The sequence below is a fragment of the Pteropus medius genome, unplaced genomic scaffold, assembly GCF_902729225.1.
Source record: "Pteropus medius unplaced genomic scaffold, Ma_sr-lr_union100, whole genome shotgun sequence".
Classification (NCBI taxonomy): Eukaryota; Metazoa; Chordata; class Mammalia; order Chiroptera; family Pteropodidae; genus Pteropus; species Pteropus medius.
Window position 1 is genome coordinate 3,677,244 of NW_024351073.1, and position 19,686 is coordinate 3,696,929.

General features: G+C 33.8%; 1 protein-coding gene across 1 annotated transcript in view; it reads right to left on the reverse strand.

Moving 5' to 3' along the window:
- Positions 1 to 19,686, reverse strand: part of WDR70 (WD repeat domain 70) — a 225,016-nt gene that overhangs the window by 160,848 nt on the left and 44,482 nt on the right. Inside the window, exons 7-8 of the mRNA XM_039842639.1 lie at positions 18,567 to 18,700; positions 295 to 448 (exon numbers count right to left, since the gene is read on the reverse strand). Of these exons, the coding sequence (XP_039698573.1) occupies positions 295 to 448; positions 18,567 to 18,700 (288 nt within the window). The remainder of the gene's footprint in view (positions 1 to 294; positions 449 to 18,566; positions 18,701 to 19,686) is intronic.

Genomic DNA, 19,686 nt, shown 5'->3' on the forward strand with positions numbered 1-19,686 from the left:
GGGGGAGGAATGACGAGGGGAAGACAAAGGAGAGAAGAAAAGATGCCATGAAGTGGAGCACCAACTGTAAGCCATGTGAGTGAGGCCATTTTGGACCTTATAACCATTCTAGTACTCCAGCTGACAGGATTTGAAGCAGAAGAACTTCCTGGTCAATCCACGGAATTGTGAGAAATAACACATTGTTTAAACGAGATATTAAACTTTGGGGTGAATTAAGGCAACTCAAACAAGTTGTTAATAAATGTGTACTAAATTCATTAAATTCACTAAAACAGTCTGTTTAAAGCTTACCTTGGTGTTGGCCATGTCCACAATATACTGGTCTCCTTTTATACATTCCATCACTTCAAAACCATCTCTGTCAATCACCTTGGCTTGAGAGCTTCCAGATACAACAAGAATCATGTCTCCTGTGTTACTATACTGCAATGACTTGATCTGATGGCTAAGCAAAAGAAAAAGAAAACAGTCTGGTAAGACATTGAGCATAATGTTGATACTTCAACCACTTTAAGCACTGTCAGAGAAAAAGTCACATAACCACACAAATTGATCATTCTATAAAATCAAGAACATCAACCTCAAACAGGCCCTAAACACCACTATCCTGTTAGTTCCCCCTCTCTCCACAGCAATCTATTAAAATCTTCTCTACACACTTTAAATCTTCAATCCAACCAACTTCCTCTCTTCCAGCTGCTGATTCTTCCCGCTCTTTCCCAGAAGAAACAAATAAAAACTCCTCTTCTTCCCATTAATGTTGTAAACTTATCTGCATCTGAACTCTCTTCTTCCTTCTCTTTGGTTACAATATTGGAAATAAACCACAAAGCCAATATACTACCTACATTCTGGATCCCATCCTTTCCTGTATTCTCAGAACTTCTACTGCGTATCCTCTCTCTCCTCCCCGTCTCTAAGAAATGAAAAATAAACCCTAGAAAAGATTGAGAAATTGAGAAGAGAGGTTGAAAAGATGCATGTAGATAGACATTTAAAAATGGACACCAAGTATCAAGCTCTTTGTATCACATGTTAACCCCAGAGAGCATCAACCTCTAAAGAGGTAATGAACAACCAAGCAATTTGGTTGATCAAGCTTTTGTCATCATCTACACCGCTGCTAATGTAATAGGCTTATAAATGAACTAGTAGTGGTAGAAAAGATGAAAGTTATGCTTGGGACCAAGAGCAACTCTCTCAAGTTGACTTAACTTTTGCTGCTAATGAAGGTCCAACAAAAGCGTATGGTGAACCTCTCTCCCAAAATTAATACTGAACTAACGAATAAAGTAAATATACAATATGAAAAACTGTAATAAGTGTATGGGATAAAATAGAGTAGGGAAGGAAGAGAGTGTATACCATGGGGCGGGGATAAATATTTTAAGTGGAGTGGTCAAGTAGGCTATGAAATGAGGGAGGGAGTAGGCTATGAAGATATTTTGCAAAAGAGTGTTCCAAGAAGAAGCAACAGCTACTAGAAAGGATCTGCAGCAAAACTGTGCCTGGCATTTTCCCAGTAGGCCTGTAGCAGAGGAGCAAAAAGAACAGCAGTTAGAGATAAGGTGGGTGGTGTAGATCATGGAGAGCCATTTAAGCCAATGAAAGGACTCCCTCTGAGAGAAATGAGAAAAAACCCAGGAGAGTGTTTTGAGCTGAGGAATAACACAATCTGACCTATACTGTACAGAACCATTTTTTGTCTCTGGACCATTCAGTACTCTGAGATCTGTAGACTTATTTTGTTTTTAAAATACATTTAAAAAAAAATACATTCGGCATACAGTGGAAGCTAGATATAAAGAAATAACTATAAATTTTTTTGTGTGATATAAGATGTGGGTTTCTGTACTAATGCATCAAGTAATTACGCCTCCAGACAGGTCTAATAACTACTATAATTTCCAAGTAGTGACGAGCATAAACAATATATATTTCAATACATCAGTTACTATGGAAATGTGATATGAAAGCATTTGAAATGTACAAGTATTTGTTGCCTACTTTCATAATTAAAGGAAATTAGGCTAAATTTCAGTTAGAGGGTAGTGAAAAGAAAAATTTTTATCCATGTTCACAGAAATTGGGAGAACCAGATATAGAACTTATGAGCCCTGGAATTTAAAATTACTATAGTTAAGAAATTAAATGACAAGGTAGAGAATTTATACATAGAACTAAAAGTCATAAAAAAGAAATGTACAGAAATTCTAGAATGAAAACTACAATAACTATAATTTTAAAATAATAGATAGGTTTAATAGCAGAGAATTAATGGTTAAAAGATCATTTTTAGACTGAAGCATGGTGAGAAAAAGTGGAAAATGCAGAAAAAAATAAGATATATGTTAGATATGGTTTAAGAAAAAAAGAAAAACAGGTCTCATTGGAAAGGCAGAACATAAGGAGAGAGAAGCAATATGTGAACAGATGACGGTCAAAACTTTCGGAAAAATGATAAAAGCCACTAACCAAGAGAGATTCAAGATATAATTAGTACTATAAACCCCAAAGGGTAGCAGAAAACCAAACTCAAACATCAGAGTAAAACTCCTGCAAATCAAAGATAAAAGTAAAACTTTAAAAACAGTCAGAGTAAAAATAAGTAAAATTCCTTCAGAAGAGTAAAAATGAAACAGATGACTTCTCCACAGAAGCAACAAAAACCACAAGACAATGCAATGCGATCTTCAAAGTTCTGAATAAAAAATAACTGCTTAGGTAGAAAATGAAAGGAAAATAAAGATGTTTTCAGGAAAATATAAACTAAAAGAATTTGTCAGCAGCTTACTATATTACTACAAAGAGTTCTTTCAAGCAGTAAAAGAACAATCCCAAATAAACACAGGGACACAATTTGGTAGGAAGAATAACAGAAAGAATACATAAGTAAATCTCAATGAATAGTGATTGCATAAAACAACAATAACAGTTGATGGCAAATCCACTGTGAGATTTTAACATCTTTCCCAGTAATTGATACTGCAAACGAATAAAAAAATCAGTGAGAAGATAGATTTGAACAATATAATTAATAAACTTGACTAATTTACATATGGTGTACCAACAGTAAAATACATTCAAGCATATAAACAGTGTTTTAAAAATTGATATATGCTGGCCTATAAATCAAGTCTCAATAACTGCCAAAAGTCTAAAATCATACAGAATATGTTCTCTAACCCTAGTGGAATTAAGATAGAAAGCAATTTTTAAACAATAATTTGAAAATCATGAAATGTTTGAAAATTAAGCAATATACTTGCAAATAATCCCTAGGTCAAAAAAGAAAACACAAGAGAAATTAGAAAATGTTTTTAATTAAATGATAAAGAAAATACAATGGATTAGAATTTGTGACATGAAGCTAAAGCCATACTTAGAAGACTTAACACTTCTAACACATTTAAATGCATGTACTACTAAAAACAAAGTTTTAATCGATGATCTAAGCGTCCATTTCAAAATGCTGGAAAAAAAACACCAAACTATATCCAAAGATCTCCAAAGAAGAGAAACAGTAGGAATGATTTACAATCATTTTCTTGAGGATAGACAAGGACATGGTAAAAAGGAAAGTGGCAAGCCATTAACTTAGGAACACAGATGCAAAAACTTCCAAACAAAATAATAGCAAATTGAATACAGCAATGTATAAAAAGAAAAACACATCACAATCAAGAAAGATTTATTCCAGGAAGGCAAGATGAGTTTAATAGCCAGTCGATGATGAGATTTTCTCCAGTAACAGACAGTGAGGGGACCACCGTTAAGAGGAACAAAACTAAGAGATTTCTTTAAAGGTGTGAGGCTAGCCTAGTGACAGGATGATCTGGGGATAGATCCTGTTCCCATCTCAGCTATGGCCACATGTCAAAGTCACATACTATTAAGGAGACAAAAGGAAACCCTCAGAAGTACAAACTAAAAAAGGTTCTCCCTTATGACTTCACTCATGTGTGGGATATAAAACGAAAGCAACAAATGAACAAATATAACAAAAACAAAAACAAAAAACAAACTCATTGACGTGGACAACAGAATGGTGATTACCAGAGGGGAAGGGAGGTAGGGGAAGACGAAGAAGGTAAAGGGGGTCAAATACAGGGTGATGGAAAGAGACTAAACTTTGAGTGATGAGCACAAAATGGAGTAGACAAAAATATAAAGTTATACATGTGAAATTTATATAATGATATTAACCAATGTTACCAAAAAAATTTAATTTAAAAATTACATAAGGGAGGAAGGTTCTCAAACATTTCTAAGAATGAAACTATGTAACTCATTTTATTCTGTTTCTCTCCACAGCACTTACTATCTCCTGTTATTACACACGTTTTGTTTGTAGTTGGTCTTCCCTCACTAGAATGAAAGCTCTCTGAGGACATGACTATATAATTGTTAGGGCAAAATAAAATATCTATTATTTTAACCAAAAAGAGTAAATTATAAAATTCTCCCAGAGACTGGAAAATTATTATTGGGACTGTAATACAAAAAAAAAAAATCTACCCTCAGAGAGGAAGAAAGCTATCACAATGACAAGTGCAATTCATGATTCTGTCACCATCCTACACACTGCAAGACCAGCACTGTTCAATAGGACTTTCTATGATGTCAGAACTATTCTTTATCAGTGCTGTCCTTTACAGTAGCCACTAGCCACAGGCATCTATCAAGCATTTGAAATGTAGCTACTGCAACTAAGGAACTTAATTTTTAATTTAATTTAAATGTAAATAGCCACCTGTGCTAGTGGCTAGTACACTGAACAGTGCTGCCATTAACAATATGAAATAAATATAAAACAGTCTCAACTTTGGAACAGAAGATTGTCACTGCCTCATAAAATAAATGAAAAATGAAATACCAAGTAAAATGTTCTCTAAAAATAAAACAAAAGTAAACCTAATGAAATCTATAAAAGGCCATTTGGACAATAATACCACAAGTACTAAAACAGTCATTGTACAGCCCCTAAATGTGACTTTCAGTCACAAATTTAGAAATGCCTATTGAAGTAAACTCTCCAGGTAAAAGTTTCTTATATGCCATGCTAAAAATAGTCTATAGCATTCTTCAGAGATGGCATGGTAAAGCATCACATCAGAGCAATCTTACAGGTATGCTATCAAAGGTACCATGTTCTTAAAAAGGAAATCCCCAAATAAATATCAATGAAAGCAAAAAATTATATGCCTTACATAGATACTAATACACAAACCCATAGAATTCTCATGGAAAACCAACTTAATAATCAATCCCAAACACAAAATTTCTCTAACAAAAATAAAAACATTTTTTAAGCTGTCTTCATAGCTTCTTTTATGAATATAACTGTAACAAAAAGTAAATTAAATGATTTGATTTATCCTAACAAGCCAATCTAAAAAAAAACCCTCCAGCAACAAGACAAATTAAACAAAATTTTAGGCTATTTAGTCCAATTTACTTTCTGAGTCTACAATTTCAAGGCTGAGAAATAAATACGTGTTTCAAAAAAACACTATTAACTCATGATAATCTTGTCTTCTAGAAACAGTACACAAAAAATTAAAATGTATGCGTGTCTCACTAGGTCTCTATAGAAGTAGTCTTTCTGGTTGGTTACCAAAACCAAATCAGATACTTCCCAATGAAACTGCTTTTTTGCACAGCCACCACTAACTAGAAACTGCTGCTCAAAATTTATACTGATCATTTCTCCTAAAATGGTGAAATTCTGATAGCTTTTGAAACATGTATTCTTCAAAAAGCCATTCTTAATGTACTGAGTCACAGTACTGATTCTAACGGCAAGGATAATTCAAAAGATCTGACTGGGCTCTGAGGTTAGAATGTGTGACACAGTGAGGAATTTCACCATAATGCCTAAGGTCAAAATGTCAAGGCAGAAGAGCAATTGAAGCTCCCAAACCAGATGTTCATGGGAAAGGAACCTAGAAAAGCAAAGGCGAAGATACTGCCAGGGCCCCTCCTTCCTAAAAAAGAAAAGCCTTTCTGACTTCATGGCACCCTTCCTGAAACACTGGGAAGGAATGAGGTCCTCAGCAAAATTCTGACCAGGGTCCCAAACAAAAACGTGAGTCCACAGGAGGCAACAATAATAAGATATAACATTACATGTTTGATCAAATGTGTCAGCTGTCCATTTATTGCCTCTCAGCTCCAAATTCACCCTTCACTGCCTACTCTGCAAAAATGGATTTGGGCTTTTAAATATTTATCCTGTGCCAGTTTGTATGATGTTAAGTTTTGTCAGTAGAGGGTACTGGAGAGACACTGCAGGAGGAAGGGTATTCCTTCTGATCTAGTATGTTCCTCCTGGTAGGCTCCTGCACTGCTCACGCCTTCGCCAGTGTCTGGCCCCTGCTGCTTGTGTAGCTTCTCCACTAACAGGCTCCTGAAGTGTACATAGTCCAGTTTGTAGCACCAGCAGCTCCTGCAGCCCCGTCCTCAGGAGGTGACTCTGGTGAGACAGGTTTCTGGCAAGTTCTGCCATGACGGCACCACAGTCTCTCTCTCTCACTGAGCCACAGCCTTGCCCTCTCAAATAAGGTGTGGATCTCAGTCCTGGAGGCCTCTCTCTCTCTTCGTTGAATGTTCTATATCTACTCTAGGGGAGTGGCTGCTCCCTTTGTCTGCTAGTCCCATATTCTTTAGAGTTCTCTTTACTTTTTACCGGCCAATCTCTCATTACTCCAATCCTGTTATAGTCAGTAATTCTTTATCATAAACTTTCCCTGTTCAAATTACTGTGACTTCACTCTCCTAATCAGACCCTGACTGATATACCAAATTTCAAGTGATTAATTAGGAACTGAGAAAATTATAGGCTGTTTAGTCCAAATTCTTTAGATATATAAATAGATTAGATATTCGATAATTAGATAGTTCAGACTGCTAAACCAAAGTCTTGGCAAGTAAAACTTGAATGAATCAGTTAGTTCACAGGGTACCTTTGTTTACAGTACTCCCATTTGGGAAAGTCTTAATTTTCTTCACTAACTATGAAAGATCAAATACTATAAGCAATCACTTTGGTTTTTTTCTGGTGAATCATTTTTATTTCCAAAAGAGAAGGAAAATCTGAAAAATACAGTGAAATTCAAGACAAGATAGCAAAAACAGCCACTGGCTCCATTTCGCTGGCTATTCGTTCTACCAAACTGCTTTATCTACACTTGGAGGAAAATGCAAAATCTCAGTGATCCCACATTAATATTCACCTTGCTTTTTTAGCTTTAGAGGAACACTTAGTGTTTTCCCTGTCTCATTGTTTGTCACTTGCTCTCTCTGCTGACATTTAAAATGAAATGTTCAGCACCAAGCTTACCATTCCTGTCCCACTTCGCTCTTAATTCTGCTAGCCACAGAGTTAAAAGGACAGGATTAAGAGTTATTAGACACAGTACTAAGGAGAATTAAAGGGCTTGTTCAAGGGGGTATAACATCTGCTCCTCAAATTCCTGCCTAAACAACTAAGATTCCGATCAAAGAGAAGAGAGGGAAAGCCAATCCTGACAGTAAACTGGAGTCACAAGGAAGTGAATGTTCTCCCGGGGAGTAACTCTGACACCAGAGGAAGGCTTAGTGACATTGCACAATTCTTTCTGTGAAGTTATTCATGGGGCAAGTGGGAGTCTATGAGTGTAAGTGGAAGGGAGTGGAAAGGTGAAGAATGAGGATCCTTTTAAGTAGTTTTTGCTCCGCTAGCAAAACAAGCTGAGACATGCAAGACAGATAAACACAGCTGTTTGGGGCTGTCACTTGGGGCTCAGGAGCCAAGGTGTCCTGATGTAGTGAAAAGCGCATTGGAATGTGAGTGAGGAGGACAGGGATCCAAGTCCTCGCTCTGCTGCTAACTAGCTGTGTGACGAGGAGCAAGCCTTTCGGCTTTATTAGCCTCATTCTCCCTATTTTTTTTTGGAAAATCAGTAGATGGGACTAGATAGTAGCACTATGCAGAGTGCTCCTGAGACACAGAGTTCATGTACTAGCTGTATAACTTTGCTGAGTCCTGGTTTCCTCCACTGAAAAACCAGGAGAAATAATACTTATAGGATTGGGTGAGGATTAAAAATAGTATACATAAAGGCATCCAGCACAGTCTGTGAAACAAGTAGTTGCTATTACTATTACTTTTTTATTTCCAAGGTCTTGTTAAGATTATTTGAGGGGGATAAAATCTTGGTAGCTAACTAATGAATACATTTAAATTAAATACACTGAACATTTCAAATTCATTACAAATTAAGTTAGTATAATGCGTATTTTTAATTATTACTAATCAAAGTATTCAAGAGAAATATGCTTAAATCTTTTCTGATTCTCTGCACCTACTCAAAAAACTCAAGCATTATGTCAAATTCATCCACTACAATCTTGGAAATGAAAGGCAACAATAGAAAAAACATAGTTTCAAATTTGCAGGCCATCTTCCTATAGTATTTGATGAAACTGTTCCTTCTAAGTATGCAAAATATATTATCTAGTGCTAGAAATAGGACAAGAAAGTAAGAGACATGAGGCAGAACCATCTAAGGGTTTCTGTATGAGAATATGAGAAAATACTAATTTATTCCATGCCAAAATAAATCTTCAGCTACTTCAATATTTGAGCTTTTAAATTCATAGATTTCAAATGCAAAATTAATTATAGCTACACATTTTACCTAGTAGTTTAAGCATACTAAAGGTTAGAGAGCTAGTAGTAACTTGAATGTCAAACGAAACTAAAAGCAGAGAAAATTTCTATTTATTAAGAGAAAATTTCTTAGTAAAGTAACTTTACTAAGACCAATCAATAACCCTTCCTCTTCCATTAAAATGTATATTCTTATTTAGGAACGTAATCAAATTACTCTATCACTTAAGCTAGTACAGATTAATACCCTCAAGACTTTATATGGTCTGACAGTAAAGTTCCATACTAAAATAGAATAATAAAACCAAAAGGCAATAAATACCTAAACAATATGTTTTCATGTCTTCTGAGGATTAGCGAAATATCAAGAATAGCCAACCAATGAGGATGACTAGCAAAAACTAAGACCTCGTTTGACTATTCCCAATAGCTCCCTTTATGATGATGTGATATTAGGAGTAACTCAAGTCTTAATTCTAGTAGCAGAACAACAGGGGCTCAGCATTTAATAATGAATAAAAGAAGCTGAGGGAGCAAACAATAGGAAGGCCCTACTTTAGAGAGCCTCTTTGGAAAGGGAATATTTAGATAGAAACCTAAGTGAAGAGGAGCTAACCACTTTTTGATGGGGGAGCAGGTAGCAGGAGGGTAGAGAAAAGCATCCTAATTGGAAAAAAAAAACCACTTGTAAAAAAATCTCTCAGACATTTTGCTAGAGCATACTAAGAAAAGAGACGAAACAGGCAAGGGTCAGATCACAAATGACCTTATAAATCATGACAAGACATATGAGTTTTAGTCAAAATGGATCAGGAAGGTCTTAAAGGGATTTCACATGAATAGTGGGGAATAACAGTAGAGACTACTGCAGCATTCTACATGGGATTCAAGCAGGGAAGACACTTGAGTTGAATTTTGAGGAGGAATCTTGAAGAAATTGGAGAGGCAAGAAGAGTACAGGTAAGGATGGAGAAAAGGTCCCAATAATGAGGAAGGAAAGAAGTGAGGAGACTGAACTGACTGCAGTGAAGCCTTTGTGTTGTGATGTAACAAGAAATAGATAGAAAGATGATAATTGTAAAGTCCTTAGAACTTCAGGATAAGAACATATACATAGACTTTAAAAATTAAGGACTTGTGGAAGGTCACGCAAGAATGTAAAATGTATTTTCTTAACGCAGGGAAGATGCTGAAAATGGTGCAAAAAGAACATGAATATGAGGTCTTTAAGAACTTAAAAACCTGAAATGTAAAAGACTTCTATGGAAAAAATAATTGCCTGAGGAATGCACATTAAACTTCCCTAGTCCAAATATCAAAATAAATAACCTAGAAAAATATAACAATAGGGAGATATATAAAAATTGGAAAATGAACAAGCAATTGAAAGAAACAATCCAAAAATTTCTATAAGGACCAGAGTGATTAGAAAAACATCTCCCAAAAAATGTAGAACAGACTTATATGAAAATAGCCCACAAACCATGAATTCCTATGGCAGCAAGTTCTCGAAGAAGAAAGGCTGCCATCATTGAAAGAACACTCGCATTAGGCAGCTGGCAACTGAAAGAATGTTCGTGACGCGAGGGTTCACAAAACAAAGACATACCAACTAGTCAGAACCCTAACAAAATAGCTTCCCTGAAAACAGAGCATCCATCACAAAGAAAGGAGACTCCCCTGTAAGGACTACTCTCAGCCCCAGCCCCGCAGAAATCCCTCAGACCACAGGCTCACTCCACTAGCTATTAAGCTACTGTGTTTAAGGAAGTGAGGAGATGTAAGGAGGATCTAGTCGACCTGTTTCTCACCAGGCAAAAATAGTAAAACAATCGGGGGTTGTGAAGAGATTCCACAGTGGGGGCTCAGCAAACTTTTTCTGTCAAGGTCCAGATAGCAAATATTTTAAGCTTTGCAGACCATAAACAATCTCTGTCATATATTCTTTGTTGTGTTTTGTTTAATAGTCCTTTAAAATTATAAAATTCTTAGTTCATGTGCAATGTAAAAACAGGCCGTGGAGCGGATTTGGCCCTCTGGTCATAGTTTGTCAATCCGCTGGCAATATCCAAGATTAGTTACAAACCAGTAAAAGTTTGTTATGCAAAACTGAAGTAGCTAGATGGATTTGATATTCAACTTTGCATCTCAAGTACAGCCTAATTAATAATGCTACTGATGAGTGATATCTGTGGGAAAAAAATGTCATATACTATGATTATTCTAAAAGTTGTAAAATCTAATAGTTTAGAAAATAATATTACTAAGGAAACACACACTCTTGACTGTTTCTAATGACACTTACTCTAAATGGTTTTAATCCCTTCTGTGTCTGTGTATAACATGACACATGTGATTAAATGGTACAAACTCTACAGTTAGAATGCCTGCATTCAAATCCCTGTTCAATCACCTACTGTGTGACCTTAAGCTAATTAGTTAATCTCTCTGAGCCTCCAGTTACACATCTGTAAAATGGGGATAATAAATGTACCTATGACACAGAGCAGTTATGAGAATTAACTGATATAAAGAATTCAATCAGCCTCAATAACTGTTAGCTATGATACTGATTATTAATGATTATTATATACATTATGATTACAACTATGTATCTACACATTTCTTGTTTAGCAAAAGAAAAGCATTTATTTCTGTATTAATATATACACCTGGTGGCTAAAACTCAAAAGACATAAAAGGGCAAATAACAACACATTTTCATTTCACCTTGGTCTCCCAGACAACCAGTTATTTTCTCTATAGAAAATGAGTGTCATCGGTCTCCTGTATACCTTTCCAGGAATATTTTATGCATATATAAACAAATAGTATATATTGGTTTTTCCAAGCTCTTTTAAAAAACTTTTTTAAAAAATTCTATAAAGTGTTCTTTCACTCAATATATTTTGAAGATTGTTCCACAGTTGAACCTTTTCTTGATGACTCAGGTAAGTGTTTTTCAAGTTTGAGTAATAACACCTTCCTTTTGATGGGAAAATATATTTAGAGATCACTTTGTGATGACAAATAATTTTTATTATAATATTACTTAATTGCATATGAACATATAAATAGGTTCCTTATACTTACAACTCTTACAAAACTATAAGTTCACAATGAATTTAAAAATAAATACTAACCATTCCACACTCACAGGAATGACTATCATCAAAAACACAATAATAAATGCTAGTGAGAATATAGAGAAACTGGAACATTTATATATTGCTAGTGGGAATGTAAAATGGTGCAATCGCTTTAGAAAACATTTTGTCAAGTTATTAATATGTTACACATAAATTTACCATATGATCTAGCAATTCCCAATTGAAGTATAGAGATGGAAACATATGTCCATCCAAAGACTGTACACAAATGTTCATAGCAGAATTATTCATAATATCCAAAAATGGAAACAACCCAAATGTCTACCAACTGGTGAATGAAAAACAAAATACACTACATATATACTTATATTTATATTTATATACATATGTATATCATATATATAAAAAGGAATCATAAAAAGGAACAAAGTACTGATGTGTGTTACAACGTAGATGAACCGCAAAAAGATTATGCTACGTAAAAGAGGCCAGACACAAGAGACCACGCCTCATATGTATAAATTATTCCATTTATATCCAGAAATGTCCAGAAAAAGCAAATCTATAGAGACGAAAAGTAGATTACTGTCTAATGCTGGAGGTGAATATGGAGAGTGACCACAAATGGGAATGAAGTTTGTCTTTAGGGTGATGGAAATTAAGATTGTAGTGATGGTTGCACAAGTCTGTAAGTTTACTAAAATGTATTAAAATACATACTGAAAATGAGTATATTTTATGATATGTAAATTAAACCTCAATAAAGTAATTTTGAAAAGTAAATACTAAAACAAAAGAACCAATAAAATTCAAAATAATTTTAAGGTATTATTTGTTGAAACAATATCATATAAAATAAAACAATTTCGTTATTGTGGAACAAATTGATTATATCCCTCTACAACAGTCCTCTAATCTACCAATAGACCAACAGGCTAATGAATACCTGTTGCCTGCTACAGCACATGCCTATTTTACTGTGTTACAGTGATAAGTCAATTTTCTCAACAACTGTCTCTTTTATAACTACTGTGAAAACTTTGTTCATACAGCACTTTATGACAAAATAAGCTTTCACTTGGTGCCAATGCATCATTTTATGTACGAAGTGTGTCTCTGCTCCTTTCTCCTAAGACCATGGCCACTGAAAATGAAAACAGCACTTGAGCCCAGGTGATTTTGAACACAAAGGTAAACAAATCTGGACATTTGGATTGTGCCAAATAATTATCAAAATGAAAAATCAAATTTTTAATTAATGAAAAGAATTCATGAGCCCCTAAAATTATACCCATAAACTCCAGTTTGATAAACCTGAATACTAAAGTATTCAGAGCCATCTGATTTCACACTAAATGTTATCCATACAGTTGAGCAATTCTAGTAAGTGCCCATTCACAAAATGGTTTTATAATTGTCATCAAGTCACTTAGTTTGTGGATTGTATCTCTATAAGGCATGACTAAAAACAACCTTGTCTTCAGTGATGAATCACTGGGGGATTTCTGAAATGAAAATTTATTTTAACATTTATAAGTCAAATGGGAATAGTAACTGCTTGAAGAAAGAAACACCTGATGAAAAACAGTAGCATTCACCCACTTGAAAAGGTTGAACATTTAACAGAAATGATTATCAACTGTTGAAAACCATCATCTGGTAATAAAAACTACAAAAATTTTTCTCAAAAGTGAATAGAGTGAATATACAACCAATACGTATTACACAATAATTGTGTTGCATCTGAGTAAATAACATTTAGTTGACTAAATTGTCCCAGAAATTAAAGCAAAACACTTGGCTTATAAATCGCCAAACTAATCATTAACTTGTTGATTTGTTAGCAGACCAAAAGATCAGAATAGAGGGATATCATTTATTTTCCACAATAAAGAAATTGTTTCCTTCTATATGTTCAATTGAGTTTTTTTTTAATTTTTTCCTGTCAAAAACAGAAAACCTTGCTTTGCATGGTTCTGATACACATAAATTTCAGCTATGTAAATAATACCAGGCCCCAACAATATGGTTCAAATTTTAGTTATTATAGTATATTAACTGAGTAACTGCATAAAGTACAAACTTTGCTGCTAGCTTTTCAGTCCAAAAATCACTATGTAAATAGCAGATGTGCATCCTGATAAATGACAAATGATACCACGTTTTCCAAAGTCTGTCACTGTGATTGGTCACTGTGAATGCACAGACAGCAAATCATGTAGTTGTGTTGCCTCCTTGTCTCCTGGTGATAAACCCATGTGACATTTTACAAAATGGATAATCAAAAAAGGGCTATTAGACAATATCAAAATTTTCACATGTGCACAAAAAGCATTTCACTTCTCGCTACTTGTTCTGGAGAAACACTCAATTTACACATATGCCCAATGAAGTATAAAGAAGATAATCAGTCCGTCATTTGTTTGTAATAGTGAAAAAGTGGCCACAATCCTAAAGTCCATCAATGATGGAATAGCTAATAAGTATAGCAGTTCTCAAAGTGTGTCCTCAGACCAGGCACACCAGCAGCACCTGGGAACTTGTTGGAAATGCAAGCTCTTGGGCCATACAACATCCAAAAAATTGAAAACTCTAAACATGAGGTCTAGCATTTAACTTTTTAACAGGCCCTTCAGATGGTTCTGGTGCCTATTAAAGTTTCGAAAACACTAAACTATGGAAAGTTACACTCAGTATGCTGTGTAGCACTTAAAAAGAATACAGTATGCATATAGTGAGATTAAAAATCTCCAAGCGATATTGTGAAGTAGGAAAAAAATTATAAAGTAACAACCGACTGATACCATTTATGAAAACAAATAATAGTATATACTGTTTTTTTGATATGTACATATATTTGTTGATAACTGCATGAAAAAAACTCAATGAATATATACCATAATGAAAACAGTGATAACTCTAAGAAAGGGATTAAAATGAAAATGATCAAGAAAGAACTTCAGTTTTATCTGTAATGTTTCAATTTCTATATAACTTATGTATTACTTGATTAATTAAAATGTTTTATAAAGAAGAGAATAGGGAATGTCTAGCCATTTTTAAATGAGCAGAAGATAAAGAATTCTTAACTTGAGTTACCTAAGTGATCTAAAAATTTTTAATATTTTATGAAAAATTTCACTCCATCCACATTTTTTTATAAAGAATACAGCTAGAGGAAGGGTTTGTGAGCCCAAGGATTCTACAAAATACCTGACCAGTACCCCTAAAACTGTCAATGTTATGAGAAACAAGAAAAGACTGAGAAACTATCATAAACCAGAGGAGACTAAACAGACATGAAGACTAAATGTAATATGATGTCTTAGAAGAGATATTAGTAAAAAAAAAAAAAAGTAAAATCTATATTAAGTTTGGAGTTTAGTTAATAGTAATGTACCAACGTTGGTTTAATGGTCACAAATGTACCATGGTAATGTAAGATGTTAACAATAGGAGAAACCTGGATAGGGGTATACCTAAATTCTGGACTATCTTTGCAGCTTTTGTGTAAATTAAAAAATATTCTGAAATTAAAAGTTTACTAAAATTTTGAAATGGAAATACCAATATGATCTTGTCATTTAAACACACACACACACACACACACACACACACACACACTTATCTTTTCATTGCAAAGGTCAAAAAGCAATGATACCTCAATATGAATAAGCATATGTCACATCCAGATTTGGTCTCTAAATATCATTCTCACTTTAAAAAACAGGTCTCCATGGGGACATGTTGATTACAGGCTTTAGAAAGGAATGTACCAGGAAGTCTACATAATGCCCTGCCAGAAAACATGTAAGCTTTTAAAGACTAATGAAGTCATGTCAAAACTACATAGCAACCAGGGAACCCACTAGCCGAATCTGGGACAATTTAAACATCAAAAAGAATAATGACTGCAATTGAATGAAGCACATGAAAATTTTAAAATCATAAATACTGACACTTGAAAAAAAAAAAAGCCAAAAAAAAAATCACCACCAATAACAGCAACAACTCATTTATCACCACTTGAGCTGAAAATGGGTAATTAGGGAAATAACTAACCATATATCCCACCTCTCCAGTAGGAACTGTATTTCAGGGTAACCAATAATATTAGTTAATGAAAAAAAGTCCTTTTAGAAGAATGCCAGCAAACAAATGTAGATGAAATAATAGAATTAGAAAATCACCAACTTTAAACCTCAATGAGGTAAATGATTTAGGTACTAGTAATCAATGGACACTAAACTTATTAAGTGAAGCGATGACAAGAATCTGGATATTTATATTGTACCAAAATATCTCCCCACAAAAGTTCTTGCCTATCTCAAGCATATAATATTAACTTTACAATGGAGGAATCAGATGTCACAAACTTAACCCAGAAGTCAACCTTAGTTGCTAGTTACTAGTAGTGTCAACTAGACAATACATGCCACCTGGTGTGATAAAATACAGATAATAATCAAGCCTTTAGACCCTCGATAGGAAATATTGGAGATAAACAGTTAAAGGAAGTAATTAGAAAATCAGGGAAGAACCACCTTATAGAAGACAACTGGACCTGTCTCTATTTAACAAAGTCACAGGAAAGAAATGATAGGAAGAAGAGACTATTCTATATTAAAAGATATGTAAAAGAGGTACAAAATAAATGTGATACATATTACTTGGTTGGATCCATATTTGATAAATAAGCCTTAAAATATATTTTGAGGGCAAATGGGGAAATTTAAATATGAAATGGTTATTAGAAATATTAAGGAATCCTAAATAATTTTGTTAGAATAATGGAACTATGTTTATATGGGAAAATGTCTATATTTTTTGAAAGATACATGCTGAAGTATCTCAAAGTAAAAGTTTTGTCTGTCTTTATTTTTAAATACTTCAAAAATTATGAAAATGAGATGAAGCAAAATCATAAAAATGTTTACTATTGTGAAATCCAAGTAAAGAGTAGATGGCTATTATACTAATCCCTCTACTTAGTTCTCTGTGTTTGAAATTTTTCACAGTAAAAGTGAATTACAGATGAATATATAAATAGATAGCTATAAAATACACATTGAGTCCAAAAAAACACTGTCATGAAAAGCAGAGTCACATTATTTGGATATTAGGGACAAATGATGAAAAAGTTAAATAGTTCTCATGATTTAAAGAGTAACATTCACATACTGTTTGCAGTATTAGAGTTTATATCAATTATATATGGATTGTCAAGAATTCTGTTTCCATCTAACCTTTGATAGCTCACTATTATTGATAGGATGCAACAATTTAATTTGGAAGAGAAAATAAGCTTATTCTTGTGCTTTTTTGCATTTTTAATTATGACAGTGTAGCAAACTGCATAGTTTAGTAATAGAGAACTGGTAATTTAGTAACTGAGACTCATGAGACGTATTCTATTCAGCACTAATCATTAGATCTATGAGAGCTGAGAGCACTGGACAGTCCTGAACAAGTCAGTTTATAGTTGTGAAGGCAGAAGGAGACCACAATTCTTATATGAATCAAGAGACTATCATGTGGGAAAATGGGATTAACAGCATATCTTAAGTACATTTTCAAAAGGTCATCATACTAACTCAAGATAACGTGTTACTGTCTTGAATCATGAGAGCTATTTTAAATCCAGACATTATTGGAGATACACAGTTTTTGCAATTTTTTTTTCATCTCCAACTGATCATAGATCTACCATGTTCATTTTAGAGACATCTCAAGTGTTTACTAGATAGTTTAAGAGTTATGGCTTCAAATTTACAAATCATGAACCAATGTCACTCCAATAAATTCAATTTAGAAAAATTTACAAATTAATCTGTTTGTAGAAAATTGACCAGAGCCACTTTAGTCAAAATGGTTATTTTGCTAGAGCAGCTGTCAGAGAAATCTGAAATCTCAGACCCAATATTGATCTACATATAGACATTTATTATCTAAGCATTTATTAGAAAAAACAGTTTATATGACCTGTTCTGCAGGCTTAAGAACGATCTCAGCCATCTAGCCTTTTAGATGATCCAACCACCACTTTCACGTAAGTGGTGAAAGTGGAAGCAAACACCCAACAATCCAGAGACGGAAACATTTTCCATGTAATTGATGGAATCCAGGGCTTACAGGTGGTTATCAAATTTAGCAAAAACATCATCCCTAAGAGTTCAGGTTAAAAGCAAAACTAGAATCTTATACCCCATTCATGCAAGAGTAGGACATTGGGTCTAAGTAATTTTAGCTAATCCACATGCCTTGACTATCTTTAAATGTCGTCACTAAGAGCCCATTTCCAACACATTATGCAAGTTAACAAGACACCAGTTTGACCAATAAAAATTCATTTTTGATATCCAATATGCTAGAAGATCAAATAAGGTCAAAAATAGAAATAAGAGGGTGCCTTCTGGTAGCAACAGGTAAAGCCCTTTCTGATACGTTGCTAGCTGGCCATACCTGCACAGTGCAGCACAGACTAACACCTGGGTAGTGGTTTAACATATGTCATACACATATACGTAATATTATACAGTATTTATTGAAGTGTTTTAAAATAAACTAGACAAAGTAATAATTTCTAAATAAAAATACTTTTTAAAAAAGAAAATGTCTTAAAACATAGGTTAATGAAACTAAAGGAAAGAAATTTAAGGTACATTTTACTTTCATTTCAATAATGAAGGTAGTATGTAGTCGAATAAACTTATTTTTTCTTGGTACAAACCATTATAGATGGAATTCAAATGACATCTATCCATCTTCAAATATGAAGGTATTAGTTGAGCAAAACATACCATTCACAGGGTTGAAGGGATCGAAATGCCTTAAAAGAAGCATCCATTCCAGCAAAATCCCAAAACTTAACATCATAGTCATATCCTCCAGTCACCAAACGGGCACCTGAGGGATCCAGACCCAAAGCAGAAACCTGGTTTAAAAAAAAAAATTAATTGGAGAAAAACTACTTACAGTCTTTTATAACATTTCTTTTCTCTAACCCCACCTCCTATCTTATAGGCATTGGACATGTAGACCACCAACTGTTGTTACTTCTGCAAAGTGAGAATGGACATCACCTTCTATATTATTTGACTTTGTTGAGTACTGTTTCTTTGGAAAATTTTTAAAAAGAAAAAGTTTAATTTCTCTAATCTGCCGCTTTGTCCCAACTTATCTATTATGTACTCAAAATAGTTATCATTACAATTCCATATGATAAACTAAGTTGCTTTAATAGATAAGTAGAAATCTCACAAATGATTCAGTTTTTTCAATAAACAATTTTGAGGAAACCTTTCAAGATAGTTCAACTACCACTAAATGAAGAACACATGAATTTAAAATTAGCAAAGTGAGTAACACCAATGGGAATTTTAAGAAATCTATTCAATAAAGTAAGACAAAGTAGAAATTATTATCTTGTGCATATGGCTAAATGACTCAACATAGTTACCTTAAACAATTATTTTTAAAGCTGGATTTGTAAGTGACTAACCAAATTATAATAGTACTTTTATTGGCTCCATGAAATATTTGCTTTTCCTGTGAACTTTCCTGGTCCAATTTACAGGTGAATGTCCAATGTGTAATCCACTGTTCTTGAACTACATTTAACATTCTGTCAGAGCAGGAAGTCCCTGGATCTAACACCCTCTCAGAAGAAAAGAATTCCATATTTAATGTGATTATCATATATATATGAAACAATAAAAGGATCAAAGTTTATATAAAGGATGCTACTCTAAATTAGTTCTTCTAATAAATAGACTTGAAATCTAATTAAATGTAATAGAATTACTGTAATTAAAACCAGATACTGACAAAATAATGTATATTCATTTCCATTATTATCTGCAAACACTGATTTCAGAATACAGTTAACCTTGAACAACACAGGTTCGAACTGCGTGGGTC